Source organism: Styela clava, chromosome 14 (assembly GCF_964204865.1).
Source record: "Styela clava chromosome 14, kaStyClav1.hap1.2, whole genome shotgun sequence".
NCBI lineage: Eukaryota > Metazoa > Chordata > Ascidiacea > Stolidobranchia > Styelidae > Styela > Styela clava.
The window spans coordinates 10,474,327-10,497,155 of NC_135263.1; the positions used below are offsets into that span (position 1 = coordinate 10,474,327).

Genomic DNA, 22,829 nt, shown 5'->3' on the forward strand with positions numbered 1-22,829 from the left:
AAGGATTTTAAGACGCCTATTTATATAGGAAATTTCAGCCCCAGGCAACGCCGCCTATATTTATTTTTAGATCGCAAAGGTTACATCTCGCTCAATTGAAGAGATGGGAAAAGATTGCTGTTCTAAATTGATTGAATTCTTGAATAGATTTTAAATTTTATTGCAACTGACATGAGTCAGACCGTAAATATATACCACTAAATGGTCTTACGACTCGAAATAGGTGATCCACCGAACAAGTGCATGTAATTTAGAAAACATCCTGTTCGAAATACAGCGCTGGTTAGTGGTATGGCTGACCACTATTATTTCCTTGCTAAAAATAGAATCCAATAAAAACCTTTACTTCAATCTTATCATATTAGCGAATCGATTCTATGGAAATCGCTTCAGGATAATGCAATATGTCTAATATGGGTTAATTAAGTTAGACTGGAACTTGTAATCCTGCAGCCCGTTAGGTCGTTATTCCGAAGAAAGTTAACGGACGAAAGCCCATTTTTTGGTCACAAATAGACGAAAAAATGTTCTCGTCGGTATTTTCTGGTGTTGACGTATTTTCTTTGGATACTTTACATTTATACGACAATTTCGACCAAATGCCCCAGCTGACTCCTACAGAGGTAATTGAGCACACAATGTATTGTGAAGAAAAATGATTGTATATTGTAGAGTTGGACGATCGAATTGAATTCGAACAGATTTATTGAACTATACACTTGAGCGTGATACTAGTTATACGATTGAAAGGGTGTCTCCAAAATGTCGTGTCTCTCTTATCCCACTTGTACCACGTATACCATGTGTCCCACTTGTACCGCGTGTCGAGTGGCAAACGTGGTACAAGTGGGAAACGTGGTACAAGCGGGGTACACGAGTGGGACACTTGGAACGAGTGGGACACCTGGGACAAGTTGGCCACGACATTTTGGAGACACCGCGATTGAAATCCAAATCAGTAAGTACACAAAACATGAAAACAGGGTATTCTCAACTCCCAAATGAGAGCCGGAAACACGTCACAAATCGATCAATACAAAAAAGTCTCTGGCCGACTTTGTAGTGTCCTTTCTGACCATAGATTTTACATAACATTGTTGTTATGCACTGTCTGTTCTAACATTTAGGGAAAACCCAACGACTAACATACCTAACCAGACAATGGTTACAAAATATTTCTCTATGGTGTCACAATTAAAATTTGTGTCGACGGATCGTTAACCTTGCGTGTTTTCTCAAATAGTGGCTAAATTGGCTGATTTATTGGATGTTCCGAACGAACAAGGCTGAATTCACCAAAATTGGATTATCGGGTTTGCTATGCCAACTGCGCTCGGCCATTCTACCTACTGACCTATGATGCAAAAGTTTATTTTTTGTGTAAAAAGTGACTTTTTCATGACTTGATTTTGAGTGAACTTATTTCAATGGAACACCGAACTGCCGAGTTGAAGATTACTTTCAGACGTGGACGTATTTTCGAATCCTGCAATTTGTAGCACAGAAGTAGTCTAATGAAAAGTGGGGTTATGTCCACGACTACATCGTTGTTTTGCGCATTTGCAATTTGTATTTACATGGGATGTCAAGTCCAGGGAGACGGTAATTTTATGATAAACTGTATAACGTAATTGAAACATGTTTTTGTTAGCTGCCTAAAATACCAAATCCGCTGTTTTATGGTGGAGCTATATGGGCATTCTCAGGAAACGCGCAAATGGTCAATGGACCCATCCATGCCTACTCCTTACTGCCGTATGATATAGAGCAGGGATGGCGAACCAATGACGTGACCCACCTAGCTTTTTCGGTGAACCACCAGGTCACCAATTAATGCAAAAACATAATAAAATTTCAATGATAAAATTTATAATAAAACCGACTTTCATTCAATCTAATATCAAGTGGATATTACTATAGCATTCAGGTGTGCAGTTACAGTTACTGCTGTACTGTCAACAGAGCTGTTAGAACGCTTATGACATAACAATACAATTGTTTGGCTCATTTCACATAAATAATCTTGTAAAAGAAGTTCTTATTCATAGGAGTGTGAATTAAAACTAGATGTCATTTTGTCGTTTGTGCATTCCAGCCTAAACGCCGTTTGGAAAACAAAGCCAATCAAAATTATGTATAATTATTTCAGGGTGGAATAATGCATAAAGCTCAAAACTACATAATATCAACGAGGGATTGATGACAAGTCTTGTAGCAAAAATGCAACAGCAGGTTTCTCGTTGATGCAAACTTTTATCAATTATCTATGACCCACCGCCTTCTTGTTCGCAACAAAAAAATAAATTTTGACCCATCCATTGAAAAAGGTTCGCCATCCCTGGTATAGAGAGTTAAGTCAAAAATCCATACATATTTTTTGCTCTCCAAGATCTTTATAGCCATGAAACATATTCGTACACACAGATACAGATGGTTGTTTCCAGAAATTAGTTTGTTCACGGTTATTTTTTGGTTCCATTTCATCAATCTAATTATTTGATCCTTTTCATTCTTTCCAACAACAAGTAGTCTCATAAACATATTTGGAGAATGTATATATGCCTTCAAATAAAATCTTCGAAAGGCACACATCAATACCTTATATTGGCTTGGATGGCCATGTCTGCATGTCACAGTCAGTTCCAATATTTTGTATAATTGTGAAAAATGCTGAAATTTAGACTGCATAGTTATGCATAATTGTATAGTTTAATTTGTAATAAAGAATACTGGCTATAGTTAGACCCTAGCATAATAGTAATAATAATAATAATTTACTGGAACAGCTTGTGACACAAGGTTCTTAGTAAATATTGAAACCAGCAGCTAGTAGTATAAATATTTTATCAAAGAAAATTATAAATATCATTTTAGAAAAAAATTTGTCTATATATCAAATTAATATAGTAAGGACAAGAGGCCGTGCTTTGCTGTATGATTAAACCGTCTCGTTGACTTTCGCCTTTTGGGATAAATATGTAAATCCTATCCTATCTACATACAACCTAGTTATATCAGCTGTAGGGCTTATTAACATATTAACTTTTTTGCAGTTGTTCAAGAATTCAGTTTTGGCTTTGAGAACCTTTATAGTCCCTTCTACCCAGATTGTGATGGTGAAAAGAATAATGGTACATTTGTATTGAACTTTCCAATATCAGACGAGTATCCTGTAGTTCTTTTGCAATTCATTGAATTCGATGTTAAACCGTAAGAATCTTTTTTTGCATTTTTATGTTGATTAGAGATTATTTTAGTATGGTCTATGGTTTATCGGCAAACACAGAAATCAAAGTGGTTTTTTCAACCAATACTGTTGTTTTATATTTGAGGGATATGGTTAAATCATAGTACAGTGAACACAACCAAATTATTGATTCAACTTAAATTGAGTGGTTTTCTAGTGTTAGAGATTCAAAACTGTCATTCAAGTTTGTATAACTATAAATCTCTATTATTTATCACATGTATAAATTTGGCATTGTTTTTTTTATGCCTGGTTTTAGTCAAACCTTGATCGTAAATTCAGATCCAACTTCTCCATTTGCTCGAATTTATTTTATTATTTTTTGTCCTGCACTGTTGAACAACCCCAATGAACATTTACATAGCTTCAATTAAATCTGTTTTTCTTTATTTCAGATGTGCTAATGCGAAGGTAAAAATTCAAGATATTGATTATTGTGAAGATACAGTTCCTACAAGAGTACTCTTTTCTACAGCTGATATTCCTATAAGTGTCAAATTTGAAATAAAAGATGGTAAATGCGGAACTGGATTTATTCTGTACTATGTTTTTCCAGGTAGGACATTTCATAACTTTATTTACTTGGATCAAATCTGGTTGAAAAATTTAGTATCAAATTCACAATTTGAGAACGATGTACTTTGAAATTAACAGAATGACATTTATATATCTTTTTCAACAGAATCAAATGTGCATGCATGCTAAATTATGGGTGTTTCAAAAATGTTGTGTCCCATGTCCCCACTTGTCCCACAAGTGGGTCACAACATTTCCAAGACGTCGCAAAATTACAACACTTTTATACAGGTTTTGTAGCTTGAAATAACACAGCCAATTGGTATCATTCCCAAACCCAAATGATAGAATTTCCAGTGAATGGGGCATTATAGTACATTGACTCCAAGTTCATGAGGAGTATGGGTTTACAGTGGCTTTCATTTAGCTTACAACCTTTATTTATGACATAACACTATCTGAATTTGAAATAAGTGTAAAAATTGTAAACTAAAAAAAGGTCCGTCTAATATATGGCAAGCAATGTTTTTACATATACTACTAATATGGAGTTCAGGTATAACTTACCACTTTATTCTTTCGATAGTTCACTCATTCATATTTCTAAGACCTTGATTAATTTGGCTTGATTAATTTAGCCTAATTAAGTTTCATTGTGGTATAAACTTGACATACTGGTATATATATATATAAATCACATTTATTTTATTTATCTTTATGATTCCTTTTTTTTTCTAGAAATCACTACTGATAAGAAATATTTTATAGTTGGAGAAGAATCTAAAATACATATTGGTATTCATGGATTGCCGAGTCAAATTGGATCTACCTGTAAATTAAATAATACTGGAGAAATACTGTCTGAAATTTCGGAAGAAAAGGCTGTCACATATCCATATGAACATGGAAAACTGGTTTCTGGGCCGTTGAAATATAATTTCAGTTGTGTATTGTATGAAAAGGATACTGGGATGAATTTTGCTGTTTTAAAAAAGTTCATACAGTTTGAGATTGAAGATAATCTGAATAATTCTACATTTATATCTCAAATAAAATTGCCTAGGATTCAAAGTATAGCACTAACTGTTGACTATTATACTTTTAAAGAAAGCTTTCATTTCATCTTGAAATATCCATACAAATATCCAACACACCCTTGTCTGATCATTCATTTAGATGGGAAGCATTATTTTAAAACAATTGATTATGAAAGACATGGTTTGAAGGATCCTGGAGACAGGCAATCTGTACAAATAAAGATGTTTGATACGAAACAGAATACTGGTTTTGAAGCAGGAAGATTTAGCTTATTCATGTATATATTGAATGATGTTTCAATTGTGCAGTTGCCTCCAGTTATTTTTGATTTGTCCCGTCCAATTACCAATCTCGAGTTTGAAGTTGAAGATTATGTTAATCCACTTCCTTCAACATTTCCAGTATCTGTAAATCCTGGCTCAACCGCTCCTGTAGGCATAAATGTTAGCATAGTGGACTCTAACTCTCTTCAATATGTTGTACATAATTTCATTGAATGCAATTCACAAAGAACATGCCGAAGGGGTATTACTTCCTTATTTTCTGTGCCTCCGGGGAAATATACAATTAAAGTGACAGCAAAAAACGCCCATGGTATGCGAACCGCTTCTCCAAAATTCATAGAAAGCTTCAATTTAGTGCATGCAATGTTCGCTACTGCAGATAGATCAGCTTATGTAGGAAAAATTGTAAATTTTTACATAATATATAAGCCAGATGTGGATTTCATCAATTTGGAGCTGTTTTTGTCTGTTGATGGACTGGTATTGGTAAATAATAACATAACCATGCATCAAAATTGGGACCCGGGAAAACATACTTTCCAAGATATAAAGTTGCCATTAAACCCAGAGGGATATAAAATATTTGTTGCACAAAAGATGTTTGAGGAAAAAGGAAGATATGCAATTGTTGCAAGAGTTTCAACAACAAATCATAAAGTAAAACTTGAACAAGAGTTTACCTTGGATGTGATGAAAGACGCTCGGGACTTATGTTTAACCGGAGTCAAGATTTATGATTATAACTTTAAAAATCACCTTCATACATTTATTCAAGTGAACAAATCTTTTCCACTTTCTGCAGATGTGAAACTTCATTGTTTATTGACAAAAGATAAAGCCATTACTTATAAATGGACGATTTATAAGGCAAGTATAAGTGATTAAACGTGACATATTGTTCAAGTAATCCTACACTTTGCTAAATGTCTGTTAATGTTTGCTAGTGTATAGTAAAATATAGGTAAATGACCTAGTACATCTCTAGAATTTCATGGTATTATGTAGAGTGAAAATGCTATCAAAAAGTAATAATACCTAATTGTATTCCACAGGTAAAATCACTAAATGAATTGCCCAAGGATAGCAACAAATTTGAAAATATTCGGATTGAAGTCAACAAAAATAATTTATTTGTTGACCAACTAACATTCACTGAACCTGGACTTTACATTGTGAAACTGAATGTTTTATTAGTAGATTCTGATGGAGAAATATTATATCATGTTTTTGACTACACAGCATTGAATCTTACAAAAGGATTTTATTTAGAAGCAAGGCTTTGCGGAGCACATAAAGTAGTAGTAGGTATACATGATTTTAGATTTCACTAGTCTACGTAAGCGAGTTCGACTCACAAAATAGGAGAATATAGCACTATTTTTGGGCAATAGATTTGTGTTCTATGTATTTATAATGCCAAATCAATTGGATAGCTAATCGAAAATGAGTTCTTTTTAACTAGCCTACTGAATCACTGGCTTTGAAATTTGCCGCATTTGAAGAGTCCCTCTGGAAACTTTAATTTTTTTCGATTAAACAAAGTCTTAAATGTTAATTTGTTCATATTATAGTGTACTGTACAGTAAAATAAATTGAATAAAAACTCATAAAATGAAACGGTTCATTAATAGGATCAAATGGACACTGAGATGTCTACATCATCCTACCAAAAATCAGTCAAATTTAATCTAACAGTTATTTTCCCATTCTCATATCTGACCCGTGTTTGACCTGGGATCATTTATTGAACCTGTTTTATCGTTTGATATGTATGGTCAATTTCAAAATTAACTACCTAAATAATTCTGTAAGAACATTTGTAACCTAATTTTTGGTTTTATTATGTCGTAAATCATAGTTTTGTTGCTTAGTTAATTAAATGTGGAATTTTTCGAATAGTTTGTATTATGCTGTTTGTATTATGTAAGTTTTTATTCTATACAAGCGAAAGAACATCACATGTTCAATTGCATGGATCCATCAATTTGGATGATTGGAATGAAAACACTTTGCTACTTGAACAAAGAAAATTTTGATAATGACCCAGAATATCAAGAGTTCACTAATACATCATGCTCAAGATTCTCAGTAGCACAAACTGGAACAGTTTCTAAAAAACCGCTTACGTTTTATTTATTGGCCTTTGAAATGGATCGATTTTTTGTACAAGCTGTTGCTTATTCTCGGCATCATGATGGTGCATACTATCATAAACTTCATGGAAGTACTTTCATGGAAGTAGAAATTTCAAAATCTGCTGTGCCCAAATTGAATATTGTGTAAGTATTGAGTTTTATTGCTAATAAAATATAGAATGCCATTTCACAAAGCTATTTTCATGACTGTGACAACCTAGAGTTCTGTGTCAACTGATATCTACTAGGTCGACCTGGTACTAGTTGCATATCTCAGCTTTTCACTGGTCTCTGGAATTCTAGTATTGGTCTCTGGAATTCTAAAATAGCATTAGCTAGTTGTTAGAAGCATTTATGAAAGGAAGATTATTATCTAGTGGACCTGAACAATTCTGAAAGTAACTGGGGCAATTGTAAATTTTATACACTTTCTTACTGGATGCATGGATTAAGATGTATAAAATTGTTTGCCAGTTCTGGAATATACTCTAAAATAGAGGTGTTCTTTCTCAGCACAATCATATCAATATCAGTTCACCTGGAATACAGTTTCATAACGAAGTAACATAAGATATATTTCCAGTATAAGATATTTAGTTCCAGGATTGAAATCTACACCCTCTTTTTCTATTCTATTCGCTTTTTAAACCTTATCTATAAACAAAATATAATATTGGATATTTTGTTATTATGTTATTGTTTATCATATTCATGACCTTGTTAGTATTTTTCTTGGTATGAATTTCTCATTAACTACTGGACCAATTGCTTTCAAATTTTCATCCAATTTGTTTCTTTTCTAACACTACACATTGATTGCACAAATTTTAGGATAACTGTGCATTTTCGTTCAAAAGCTTGAACAATTGTATTGAATAGGGGATTTCTGAATAATGCTGGTGGATTTATGAACTCCTCACCATGGCAGGGTTGTTCATCAGGCTACTTAATTACCCACCAGTCATTTATACCTTCCTCTAATATAACAATTGGATGCTTTATCGTATTTATCTCTAGGATAAATTTAAACCTCTATCCACACATAAATATCATCATTTGTTTACCAGGTAGATAGTGATTTGTGTATCAATACAGATTGTGTTAATTATTATGAGGATTTCTCTAACATGAATTTATGCACAGTATAATAAAAAGAATATCTTTTTAATTAATTTTCATTTCATATGGTATGCTCTTTTCACGCATTGCTGTCCCGATTCTATTATATGTATATATTGTATTGTCAGCTGTCGGGCAAACTGCGAAAAGGAGCAAAATGCCCATCTTCCACTGATATTTCAATCAGACTGTGAAACATGTTATGAATTTAAATGGAAGATTTCTAATGTGAACAGTATCCTGAAAGATTGTGATTCTGATCGATATTGTCGAATTTTACCCGAAACACTCCGTACTCTGCCAAAAAACTATGCTGTCACCCTGACAGGTATCAATTTGGTATCTTTTTTGTGTCCAGTTTTATGTATTCTATAAGAGAAAATTTTGTCATGGTATTTCTCATTCTCTTAATGAAATAGTATTGAATATTGCTTTTACCACCTTACAACCAAAATCATTTAGTAAATTGGTGTAATAATTCTCACAACACCACTGAAAAATTCATTTTACAATCACAACCCATTTTAATCCTCACATTTCTGTGAATGAACGGTGCTAACATTATTTTAGAACAAATGTTTTTTATGGATATGCTAAAATCCTTGTTGATTTGCAAGGTTGAATTTTGAAAGCCTCAGCAATAAAATGTTTCTGTTTTCTGTTCACTGCTTGTGATAAATATATTAATCATGAAACACTTCGTTCATATATCAGGGTACGACTTGTTCAAAATAAACTCATCTGCCACATTCATTGGAGTTATGAAGGATCTTCCACCACCAGTAGTATGTGAATATAGACCTCCAATTGGATATGCCTTTATTACAAGATTTGAAATTTCTTGCTCAATACCAGAAAATAATGATGTCATATTTCTGTTCAGTCAGTCGAAAAAAGGTGAGAATGAGTACGAGTGGAATATTTTTAATTGGATACTCAATAAACTCTCAGTTAATGCTGACAGAGAAACACATACTATACTTTTGTATATGATGTGGGTCTCTACTTCTACTTTGAACGGATTTGATGGATGGCACATTGTGATAAACATGTGGAATACATTTGGAATTAAATTTAAATATGTCAGGCATAGAAGTTTGTCCTGACAATTCTATTGTGTCATATCAATATTTTTCGCATCTGAATTGTTGATCATGAAATAAATGTTATTCAATTAATTTTTCAGATGGCACAAATCCTTTACTTGAGTATAGATATGCTGTTAAGAGTATGGCAATGCAAGATATAATTTTACCACCCGGTGTAACAGACTTTGTTATCGAAGTCTGCACTTTTTCTGTAAGTTGCTTTGAGACCAGATTATCGATTGCAGCAATGGCGCCAAGTAGACAAGATAAGAACGCAGTAACTCCCGCTTTGATCCAAGGAATAAGAAGTTCATTTCGTGCTGGTGATTTACAGTCTGCAACAAAAACTGCTGTCCTCATTTTAGATAAAATTGATTTGGATGAAGAAACGGTATATACTCTCCTATATTTTCTTCATAATAATCTCATTGAAACTAAAGTTATTGACAAATACAAAATCTTTGAAAGGTTTTATATGTCTAATTTGAAAAACAATTGAGGCAAGCACTGAGCCACGTATAATTGAGGGTTGTTTGTAGTAATAGCTGGATACTTGGCACATCATATCAACCAATATAAATATGCTTTTTATTGATTTGCTGATTGATTGATTACCTTTATGAATGGAATAGGACAATGGTTAAAGGCCTCTGTGTCGCAGGATGGTTTACGTAATTGCTGAATGGATACTGCTTCTACTATCCACATCCGTGCATATGTAAAAATTAACAGGTTAGCAATGTCCATATTCAACTTGGACTGATAACCAGATGAAGGCCATGGTTTACCACATGATTGAACTGTTGGATTCCTTCTAGAATGGAATATATATGAGCATTTTTATCCCAGTCAAGTCTGTTAACTGTTCCCTAGGTGAGCTGGTAACCGAAGGAGATGCGCTCACTCATCCCCTGATTAAGCTGTCCTAGAAACTCTCTTTGCTCCGGAATAAATATTAAAATCATTTACTATCCTGGCTAGATATCTGACCCACCATGATCTCAATCCTCTGAGAAATTATGTCATCCTCTTATGAATATTCTTCTAGTATGCTCAACACTGACAAAAATTAATTTTTTCAGAAAGCAAACATAACGAGTGATGTATTGAAGGCATCCTACTTTACAATAAAAGAGTCAGCTAAACAGTTTTCAGATATTTTATTGGTGTCAACCAAGAAACCTGGAAGGAGTTTGGCTCCTCTGCTTGCAAGTTTTACTGCTATATTTTTTATTTTATTGTTAATAATTTGAATAAATTAGCATACCATGTCTTATAATTATTAACACAGGATGGCATTATTGATGTGCTGACCAACATAAGAAAACTGCTGAAAGACATTTATGCATCTTACTATACACCATTACGTTTCCTGAGTTCTTTTTCACAGTCTTTAATTCGTACTTCAGTAAACCTTATGGAAGCTATGGAATTTGTGGACAAGGTGAAAAATGAAAACTTGGTTATGCTTAAGATAAGACTTTTGAATCGAATAAGCTAGTTATTTTTATTCATGCTCCAGCATTCTTGTGTTATATGCATATGGACTTACGAGCACAAAGGAAGGATACAATTATTTTTATTTTTGTCGGTATCAATCCACTGCCCATTGCCACATCAGTTATTGAAACAATAAAAATATACCACAAATGCAAAGTAATTTGGTATAGACTGAGGGAAGCAATACAACCATCATCAGAGACAGCTTTGAATTTTGCAAGAAGCCACTTTCCCCTTATCAGCAGCTACATGAATCGCTCTTTCTTAGGTGGTCAGAAACATATTCACACATATTCATTTCCACAGGATTCGAACCTACAAACCCATGCATGTAAATCTATGATGCAACTTCTTGTGTCTGATTCAGGAGGTTTTGACTTTTTTAAACACACATTCATTCCTGTAGGTTTCGAACCCGCAAACCCATGGAGTATATACAGTAGTTAATTTGTGATTTCAGATTTTATAAATTGTAAATTATTTTCGCTCTGGCATCCAGTTTGCATTTTTAAGAATGAAACCGGTCGTTTGTTTGGAAAAATGAGCACTATGCTTGATGACACTGGTTTTGATTTATTGGACCTTGCTGACCTTTTCCCAGAATATGATGGAATCGTATTTAAAAACCGAATTTTTGAAGCACACTTATCAAATTTGAAAAGAAATGATGGTAAGAATATTCTGAACCTTGGTGTTATTGTAATAATGTCACGAAGACAATGTATCAAATATGTACCTGAAACTTCTCTCTTAATAATAAGGAACTCTTCAGTCTAATCAATAATATATTTAATTGGATATTTGTTGATTATAGTTCTGCATCTGTAGGTTTTATGGAAATTTTTACAGTTTTGAATGTTCACAAAAGAAATGATTTAGGTTTTATTTCTCAAAATGCCTATTGAAATACAATTTAGAAAAGTTAAGTAGATTGTTTCTAGCCCAATGCTCTATGCACAAATGTTTCAATTAATTGCAGTTTTGTAAAAATTTGTTTATTACGATGAAGAGTGTATCAAAAGAGTGAAATTGAAATTTTTTGAATATTTAGGACATGAACAATTAACTGATCCCATTTTAAGCAAGTTTTTTAGTTTTGAAATGTAATTTTTTATCTCCAATGCCAAATGTTAGCACAACTTCATTTTCAGATACAATTTTTGACCGCAAGGATGTTAAAATTGTGTATGATGTCGATTGGTCGGATTTCAGTCATACTGATACTGTAAATTTGCAGGTTTGTTGCTACATATATCTTATAATAAACCTAGTATCAAGTGAACTTGACTTTATTATATACTTGACAATTTGTAAAATACCAATATTTATGCAGAGATGACTGATTTTGTGAATGGTCCGATCTAATAGGTTGCAAAGATGGATGGTCCGATATAATCGGTTGCACATCATATTGGTGTTTACTATAATAATAGGTGTGCAAATGAATTGATCAATCATTTTGATATAATTATCAAATTCACCTAATAATTATTTAGTAAAATGAAAATGGTCGATGAAATTATGTGTAAACAAAATCTTAAACATTTCTTTTAATTTGCAATGCAAATACCCAGACAACAAATTACAATTTCCCATATCACCTTGTGCTTGATGATTTATTATTTTCCCTAGTATTTGTATTCAGGTTTATCGATATCATTCCTCAAAAGCAAAATTCATTGGTAAAGGAGATAACTGGCAAATTAAAAATGATGTGACTTCATTTTCTCTTTCAAAAGTGGAACGGGGTTATACCGTTTGGCAGCCTGCTCCTGAACCTATTCTTCCTATGGTTAAATTCTACATGCATGGAGGCAAAAAGATGTCACATCTTTCTACAACTATCAATTTTAATATTGTGAATGCGACTAATGATGTCCATAGTGTTGCTGCAAATATAACTCTGCAAAAAAACATAGAATTAGTTGTATTAATTGACCATGTGGGACTTCCGGATGATGTTATGCTGAGTATGATAGTGATAAAATATAACGAGACATTTGAGGAAGATGACGCACTTGAATTTCCCAACCTTATCATCACTAAGAAAAGTAAATTTCCTTTGTTTTTACAAATTTTTAATCCAGTTCAAATTCAAATATATCATTCTATATATGCCCATTTATATATTTGCACCATGAATAAAATATTTCACTATTTTTATATATTCTGATAAAATATGTTCGAATATGTCGAATATGTTCTGAATTGGGGCACGCTAATGTGAAAAATTACATAAATCTTTATTTATTCATTTAGCTCACATCTTAATTGACACAAAGATAGATAGATAGTCATTCTTTTTTCAGTGTTGTTTCTCACCAGTTGAGATATAAGGATTTGATCTACTTATCTGACAGCTCAAAATCCCTAATTTTTAAATAAAAATGTTCTAAATTACTCCCATATTCATTGCCTAATGTATTTGAATATTCGATTCGTTTGAGCAGTCCTGATTTGATTTGAACTCAATCGATTGAATCCTTTAATAACAAATTTAGAATAAATTAATAAGGTTGTTATGCATTTCCTTATAGTTCTTCATTTTTTTGCTCCCAGATTTTTCTGATGATTCTTATACCTGGAGATGTCAACTTAACGTCACTGGAAATAATACTTATGAACTAATAATCACTGCATCTGTATTTCTCCCTGAATATCAGGAGGATTTTGTGCCGGATTTTGTGGAGTCGGTTGAATCCCTCAGACATGGTTCAAATGGTAGCGATGGTTTCAATATCTCAGATTCTAATTCTACAAATATAACTACTACCATGTCACCTACTATGTTAACTAACTTGTCAACAACTATGCCTACTACTACTATTCCAACTACAACTGAGGAGACGACTACGCATGGACCAACTGTGGCTCCTAATATAAGTTATCAATTTAATTTGACTCTCACTATGCTGGCTAGTGAATGTTCAGTATGGGATGATAAGTTGGAGGATTGGAATTTCGACATATGTGAGGTAAGACACAAAAAGTACATGGGTTAATTCGAGGCTATGTACGGTATTTGAAAAAAATTTGCTTTTAACTCCAAGCCATTCAAAAACTGGATTAACAAGAACTCCAAGTTTGATTTTGCGCTTGAATTTTCAACTTCAATCCAACATAACATATTTTTGAAACAAAATCTTTTGCATTGACAATTTTTTTATGTTTGAGCTGAGCTTTTTGCCTATGTAGTTTCAGAAATGTCTAAAATTATGACTCAACTCCATAATGTTTGGAAATAAGCTATCCGAAATTCACGACTTTAGGAAGCCCACCACATACAACACCATAATACAATTAGTTTCTTTGAGAGTTGCATGGTTTAATAGTGATTTAATGATAGATTATCTTTTCATGTATCCTATTTTTGAGAATACAAATTGAAAACTAGAAATTTGTATTTTAAACAGTGGAGATTGTCTTAGTTATTTTAAGGGAGGGAATATGAGGTTCTTTGTAACTTCAATCTCTGTTAAATTTTTCCAGTCAATGCCATCAAGTAATCCTGATGAATTAGACTGGTGTGAATGTGACCTAAGCAAAAAGTATCACTGGGGTTATAAAAATCCAAGACATTTGCTGGCTTCAAGGTTGTTTGCATTCACTTCTACATACATCCCTGAAATTGAAGAAGTCATCTATGATACCATAGCAAATGATACAAATATTACATCTGTGACAAATGAAACATTTCCAACAAATGCAACAATAACAGAACCAACAATAGCTGTTACAGAAGAATGGGATGTGCCTGTTGAATATGATGATCCTGTAGTCACTTATGCAGAAGATGTGAGTGCTTTTTTTATTATTTTCATGCTTTCTTAAAATTAATTGAATTGAATTTGAGGAAACTATAAAATATTACAGTTTCCAATGATACCAACCCCAGCACCAAGTAAACCAACAATTAAAAGTTCTCGACAAAATCCTCTTGCCATTGGTGGCATGATAGCAATGATTTTCGTATTTGTTGGGATACTGTTTTCCGCGAGGCAGAAAGACTTAAAAAGAGCCAAAACGGTGAATGAAAAGTTTATTCATTTGTAGCATTTTTTTTCATGAGTCCTCATTTTGATCAAGTAGATATCTATCTAAAAATTCATCATAAAAGATAGCCAATAGAACTTTGCTAAAAGTGTTGATGCTGTAAACTGTTTAACACTGAATTCATATGATATCTTTGGTCAGAAAATAGCATTAACTCACCAATGAATTTGATATTTTGTTACAAGTTTGTGGAATTAGCAAAATTGATACTCGTCCCAAATCCTGTGCCTTATAAAAAAAGCCTCCTAATCTGGGCTAATAATCACTATGAAAATGACTCCAAGTTGCAGAAATTTTTACTCTGAATCTTTATTAAATCAACGCTTGGTTATTAAAATCTTTCGTGTATGCCGGCTTTTTTTAATTATCTATTGAGAATGCTTGGCCAACTTAATGCTCTTTGAGTTTTGTTACTTAATTTGACTTCTCGACTCTGGAGAATTCAAAATTTCGACCCGGAAGTTTGTAATGGCACCACTAGTTCCAACGCCAATATCAATAGAATTATACCTATCTCCAGACTCTGACTTATCAATCTGAATGAGCACGGAAATAGCTTATTATTACTGAATTATTGTTATATGATTGTTCAAAAAGCCATTGACACTTTATATTTATGTGGTATGAAACTGGTGCTAATAGTATATATATATATAATAATAACACATTACACTCAAGCATTAAAATGTTATTTCTTTCTTGAAGCCTTTTTATATAGAAGTTTGTGATAATGTACCCTATGTGACATATCGTTACTTACTAACAATATATACTGGTAATCGCATGAACGCGGCACCTTCATCTACAATTGTTGTCAAAATTTGTGGAACAGATCACCAAAGCATTGTACACATTCTGCAGGTGAGTTGCTTATAATATTTATGTTCCTTCGTGTTTTATCTTCATATTTGTTTTATTGAAAATTTTTGACTTATCTTGAACTTTATTAAAATCTGTTCGTCTATCACATGATTGCCATTCCTGATTGCAAAGTATATATTTAATCAAGTTATTTTCTGTATTCCATAAACTAGGGGTGTGCAACCTCCAATACAAGACGGCCAGATACAGATACTGGGTAAAACCATGGGCTGTACTTTTTTAACATATGCTTTCTAGTAGTTGCAGGCATGAAAATTTTGGGTATTGATCTTATGACATGCTTTGTTCGCTTCGCACAAGCTAGCCGTTGGGGCATTGTAACGCCATAAGCATAGATAATAAATTGGACTCAGGATAGGCTTTGCAAAGTAAGGGGATTGGAATTACTCACGCATACCAGATTGAACTAAACAAAAAACTAGTTTTGCGGGCCGCACAATTCTCCCTTGGGGTCCGCATTTGTCCATTGGGCTGCAGGTTGCACACCCGGCCATAAACTATTACCGGTAAGTATAATTAACTATTAAACATAATAAGAAGAGAAGAGGAGCTTCATAATCTTATTCTGTAGCAAATTTTTTATACATTTTTGTTGGATGTGTATCAAGTTAAAAGTTTGTTGACCCAAAAATAATTTTGTCGAGCATTACGCCGGGTTATTTTTAAGCCTAGCTTGAAATTCAAAAGTTCCAAAAGACTTGACATTGTAAATACAGTTAAAAATACTGTAGTAAGGAATAAAGGTGTATTTAAATCACCTGATGTACTTACTACCCTACTGTTCTTACTGGTGACACCAACCCAAAGTGTTATCCAAAACAAGTTTAACAAGTACCCTGCTGGGACACGTTTTTTTCTTGGATAAATATGAAATTCAAACCAAACAAACTTAAAATTTATTATTCTTTTTGAACCATCTCTTGTTCTCATAAGAAACATGATGATAAAGAAAAACATCTGTGCCGAGGAAGTGCTGTAACGTTTCTAATGACTGGACTGAAAAATATTGGAGAAATAACTTCTGTCAAAATTTGGCAAGATGGACAGGGTAACAATCCACAATGGTAGGTGGTCTATTGCAGTGTTTCCCAATGTGTAGGTCGCGACCCAAAGTTGGATCGCCTTAAAATCCTGTCAGGACTTTTTTTTAACAAAAACATAAAAGATATTTACCTAGTCATGCTTTATTCCAAAACAGAAAAAAGGACTGCGAATCTTTTCTAAAACTTGGTTTTACGAAATTGGTTGTTAAATGTTATGTTAAAATACTTGTTTTGTATTAGTATTTAACTTGCTGTTATAATAGCACTACATGTCGTTTAGTATTGAGCATATTTTTGTGTTGCAAGATTTTTTAATTTGGGTTATTGAAAAAGGTTGGGAATCACTTGTCTAAAAGTCAGTAGTGTTACACGAGAAAAAAAATACAGTGAAAATTTTTTTATTAGTGAAAGAAGTACCGTAATTGGAGCTTAGTTAATTAGTTAGTGGAAAGATATGCTCTTCAGAATTCATGATTAGATACCATGTTTTCTGATGTTGTGTCCTCCCAATTCGGTGCTGGAATTTAGTGTCTTATATACAGGGTATATTTCTAGGTACATTAATAGACTTGTAGTTCGCGATTTTGAAACAAGTGAATGTTGGTTTTTCTTGGCAAACGATTGGCTGAATGATGAAGACCCATTTGAGGGACCAGAGGAACTTGAACTTTATCCTTCCTCCATGCGAGATCTTTTCTTACAAAAGCACTTATTCAGTATCAAGTTTTCATCATATATTAAAGAAAGGTTAGTTGTATGTTAAAGTCATAAGAGATGTTCAAATATTTCCAATTGTCAGCACTAGCTCTGGTTATAGGTACTTGATTACAGAGATATCTTCAATATGTTAATGGCTGCATAATTTAGTTTAAGAAATGTTAGGTACTATGAATAAGTAGGAAATTTATCAGTATTTGTTAATTGGTTTGGTCGAATATTCATAAAAGGGAGCTACATGAAAAATACAATTATAGTATAGTACAATGAGATAGCAATGGAAGTCATGCCTTTCAAACAAGTTAATCAGGGGTTTAGTCCATTAACTTTTTAATATAAAGCCGGCCTTGTCTTTATGTGTTGCACCACTTTATAAATAATTTCGTTGAACAAATTAATAAACGATTAAATCAATAAATTTTAAATTATAAAACGTGGGGAGCTATTTGCCTATTTTAAATGTCTGATTAAGATTTGTACAGCTATGAAAGATGAGAAATATGGAGTAATTTCAGATAGAGATCAACATGCAGTAATGATATTTGATACTCTTCTTTATTTAACTGAATTTCCTTTCAACAGACACCTCTGGTATTCTCTCCTAGCCAACCGTCTTTGGTATCGCAATGATGTCACTCAAATGCAGCGTGTCGGTTGCTGCTTTCTTTATACTGCGATGACTGCAGTAACATCACTCATATTATACAACAGTTATGGTACTAATGATTTCCTTTCATTGCCAAATATTCTTGTGGGTAAGTAAGTTTTGCAATTACATGCATTTACTCTTGACTATATTTTCAGATGGCGAATACTTAAGTTGTTTTTTATATTTCAGGACTTGCTAGTGGTGCAGCATGCTTTCCATCCACATATCTTATATCCACCCTGTTCCGATCATCAAAAACACGTCGTATATATGGTAAAGATGATGATATTACTGCAACATCTTTAGACGAGCTTACACAAAAGTATTTGAGTCTGAAAAAAAGTTACGAAAATGAGCAAGTGGTACCAAAAACAAAAAAATCAACAACTGGCCAGAAAAAAAGTAAAAAGTCTAAAAAGGACAAAGATAACTTGTTCACTGCTATAGTAACAAGTTTGACTTCCTTACAAGCAAGTGATGACAAAAAGACATCTAAAAAACATAAGAGTGCTAAAAAGCCTCGTAAAAAAGATAAAGAGCGTTATTCAGTTGGAGGGATGTCAGATGGTAATAGAGACTCAAAGTTGAATGAAAAAGAGGATGGAGTAGAACAACAAAATTTACCTGAAAAAAAAATAGAAAAGAAATCTAAAAAGTCGAAGAAAAAAGAAAAAGCATCAGAATCTGATATTGAGTCGAAAGATAAAACTGATAAGAAAGATAAGGAGGCACCTGACTCTAAAGTGAAGAGGAAAAAAAATAAGTCAAAAAAAGATAAACCTGAGCCTTCAGGAAATCCAAGTGTTCTCAGGTATTCTACAGAAAGATTTATTTATATTCGAAAGTTCTTCTGTTCATACGCCTAATTTAAGACCAATCATCAGATTTATCGAGTGTATAGTTGGATTATAAGCTTGCCACTCGGGTAGCGAAAAAGATTATGTGAGTAGAATATGGTTTTTGTGGTGGAATTTACGTAAATACTGCTCATTTCTCTTAGAATCAAATCTATTGCATTGAAAACTACTTTTCCGAAGAAGTCTGAAGTGTGATGCCAGACCTTTAAACAACTAAATAGATAAGATATAATTTTTATCTTGGGGTAGTGGGAAGATTATCGGACAGCTTATTCATGCTGCGTACCACAGCCTCTTGTCCAGTTACGAGTCCATACCAGGTATGGGATTAGTTAGTCAGTTATTTGTTTTAGATGCATGAACTTGATGATGAAGGGAGTCGATAGCGACCAGCGGTTATATAATGTAGAGTAGATAGTCTTGCGCTTTTTTGTGAATAGTTAAGAAATTTCTTGCTGAAAAAAGGTAAACATGTCAGTTGAGCAGTGATAGTTAAAGTTGAATTTTATTTATTTAGGAATTTTAATTAGTCATTGCAGAGATAATTTCTTCCATATTATAAATTGTTTTCTCTGCAGTTTAGCTACAGACAAATTGTTGGCTATAATGGCTGTTGATCCAGGTTCAATTGATAGCAAACCTCTAACATGGGTATGCCAGTATATAGCATGGATTTTAATTGGACTTGTTGGTGGAGGAAGCTGTGCAGGAGCCGTATTTTATGGGATGGATTTAGATAATAAAAGCTTACTAGGGTGGTCAGTAATCTATTTTTTTTTACCTATATTGGTTATTGACAAATTACATTTATACAACTTGTTTCTACATAATTCCCCAGATGGTGTCGTCATAATAAGGGGCTCCCGAAGTATGCGAACCAAGATGGCGGACATCGGAATGTAATATGTGTACTAGGTTAGGGTTAGGCCATAATTTTAGGTATAAATACTACGGGAGGCTCTTGGCTAGTCTTCGAACTGATAATAGGACTAAAATAAGGAAAATTGGAAAAAAATTATCGCCTAACCCTAACCTGTTACCCATGTTACGTTCCGATGTCCGCCATCTTGGTTCGCATACTTCGGAGACACCAATGAATCCCTTTTTCAATTTTTTTTAAATTCATTTCATGTCTAAGTTAAAAATGGTACCAATGTTTGAAAAGTTGCAGTTGATGTATTTTTTATTTTAAAACTTGGAAAGCATGTAATATACAATGTGTGTCGAAAGACCAAATGAGGATGGATGTTTTTCCCATCTTTGACATTGAAAAAAATTCCTTCCGACAAACTGAATGACCTTGAGGTATTTGATGTACGAGTACTTGAAATTCGGGAGCACAACTACAAAGTTACAAATATCTTAAGCCAGAAAAACAAGAGTGGTCATAACCATGCCGAAAGTATGTCTAAGTGAAAAAGTGTCAGAGCGGCTCGTAAAATTTTGCCATCATTGTTATCTTGCCAAGGTTTCAGAGAGTTGTCAATGTGAAGTTAAAATGATTTTTATGTTTTGTATTTAGGTTAATATCATTTTCATGTGGATTGCTTGAAAGCATATTTATTATCGAGACAATAAAAACCGTTTTACTGGCTTATCTTGATGTAGTTCTTAACGCACAGATGGATTTATCAGATTGGATACCCCCACTAAGAGCGGAAGGTAAAATTTTATATATCTTTGAGCAAAGAAAGATCTGGAGAATCTCAAAACAAGAATAGCACAAAAAGATGAACTTACTGTCTCTACCATTTCTTAACAAAACATGTTTTAAAGTCTTTTTGTGAATATGTATTTTTTCAGGTTTGTTGTTATAAATCATCGTTTGTTGGTAATTTGACTAAAATGAAGAATGAACTGTGTATGTCAGGAGGTTACCTGTTTCCTTGTCACGATCCACTATTGTTTACTGAAATATGATGCATTTTATTGGGTTTCTAATATTGATTTGGAGTTTTTTTCGATGGAGTATTCAACCTTGATTTAATACATTAATTTTACAGTTTCTCTCAAAGAACATGAGTTTCCACAAGAACGGTTGAGAGAAATTGTGGCAGAGCGAAAACAGCTTCAAATCTACAAAGGTCCAGTTTCGAGAGATGACATGTCATGAATATCAGGTTGTTGCCTAACTGCAGATTTATCAGTCTTTAATCAGATATTCATGTCAAAGAAACATATTTTATAAAGGCAAGATCTATACGCAGCACACAAGTAAAATTAGGACGGAACAGCGGGATTAAACTATATTATAGATACATAGCAGGAACCAGTTTCATGCAGCGCCTGTAGTGTTTTATAACAGGACGAATACAATGTGCTACTGTACATACAGTACTTGAGTCTGGACAAGACCGATAGAGTATAGTTTTAGGTAACAAATGAAAATTTCGCCGCTGCCAGGGTTTAGAAACGTGTCGAATATTGTGTGTCTTGACTGAAAAACGAACCTCCAATAACTTCTGCAGTACGCGAAAGTTATTGTCTCACTCCAATAATAGTGTGATAAATTGATTTCGCAACAGTAGCAGTGACATCAGAATGCCCAATTTTTTTTAAGTCCAAGCGAGCGAAGAATCGAACTTGGAGGAAATTGTAAATTAGATACTGAAGTTTGAGCAGTCATGTAACATTTATGGTTTGAGAATATTTATTTTTTGCTGTTTAAATAATATGGATACTAGGCACGGTTTTTAGAGATTTTTTCAACCATTACGACTAAAAATTAGGCAGGCTGTAGATCTGAATTGTATATTTCGAACAAATTTCAAATAAATGATGAAAATTTACTCCGGATACAATTACAAAATCAAATTAACAAATTGAATGGAACATAAAAAATACAAGATTTGGGGCGATTTCATTAAAAATGCGACAACGGTGCCGAGCTTATTGGCAGCGGTAGAATGTTTCGTATGCGTGTATGCAGTTATTTGCATATTTACTCAGTACTCATTCTTTTTCGTGTATAACCTTATTACTAATCAGTCGATCGCGAGCTATTTTGAAGATTTTAGTCGATCGCGGTCAAAAGCAGGTTGGCCACCCCTGATATATAGGATATAAATTTTATATTATACCTTGTAAAAAAATGGTGGTGCCTGTTTGATGGATTTACTGTTTATTGTTCGTAATTTCAGAGCAAACAGCTAAATCACTGTGCGGCAATCAATAGCTGTGACATGATTGGGAACATTAAAACTATGTTCCGGTTTGAAGCTGCTCTAGGTAACTGTTAAACACTTATTTATGCCTGGGTGGATGTCAGGCCTATTTTAATACTCACGTGGGTGTTGGTTTTTCACATAGCATGTCTAATACTTATTCTATGTTTTATGTTATGTATGGGTTATATTATCAAATATATATTTTTATTTTGTTATTTGTTGGCCTTGAAATTAAATTGCATCTTGTAGTGCTATCATAGGTCTAGGTCGGTTTGAGAATAAAACTTCTCAACCGAAGAGATAATAGTTGACAAAACAATAGCTCTTCAAAAATTGAAATAGATATTTTTTGTGCTGAATTATTGATTGTATACGTCGACCTAGATGAGTTTTTGTGAAGAAATTCTAAGAGATTATAACGTTTTCAAACGCTATTGAAGTTACTTGCTGTTATAGCCTACTGCTGAACCATGCCATAAACACTCAGGTGGCGTGTGTTTGCAGGTTTGAATCAGGTTGGGATATATATCTGCG

General features: G+C 33.3%; 1 protein-coding gene across 1 annotated transcript; it reads left to right on the plus strand.

Annotated features, from left to right (window-relative positions):
- The first annotated feature begins 801 nt into the window (after positions 1-801).
- LOC120341332 (uncharacterized) lies at positions 802-22,167 on the plus strand. Its single transcript, XM_078120070.1, has 25 exons — positions 802-958; positions 3,054-3,210; positions 3,643-3,803; positions 4,502-5,952; positions 6,138-6,390; positions 7,031-7,364; positions 8,468-8,667; positions 9,054-9,236; positions 9,526-9,818; positions 10,510-10,635; positions 10,719-10,871; positions 11,441-11,597; positions 12,079-12,164; positions 12,573-12,978; positions 13,487-13,902; positions 14,417-14,722; positions 14,801-14,953; positions 15,686-15,841; positions 16,796-16,926; positions 17,461-17,652; positions 18,205-18,377; positions 18,461-19,082; positions 19,707-19,886; positions 20,651-20,790; positions 21,132-22,167. Exons 1-25 carry the CDS (start codon positions 802-804, stop codon positions 21,239-21,241), a joined length of 6,696 nt encoding a protein of 2,231 aa, XP_077976196.1. The 3' UTR covers positions 21,242-22,167.
- Positions 22,168-22,829: the final 662 nt, after the last annotated feature.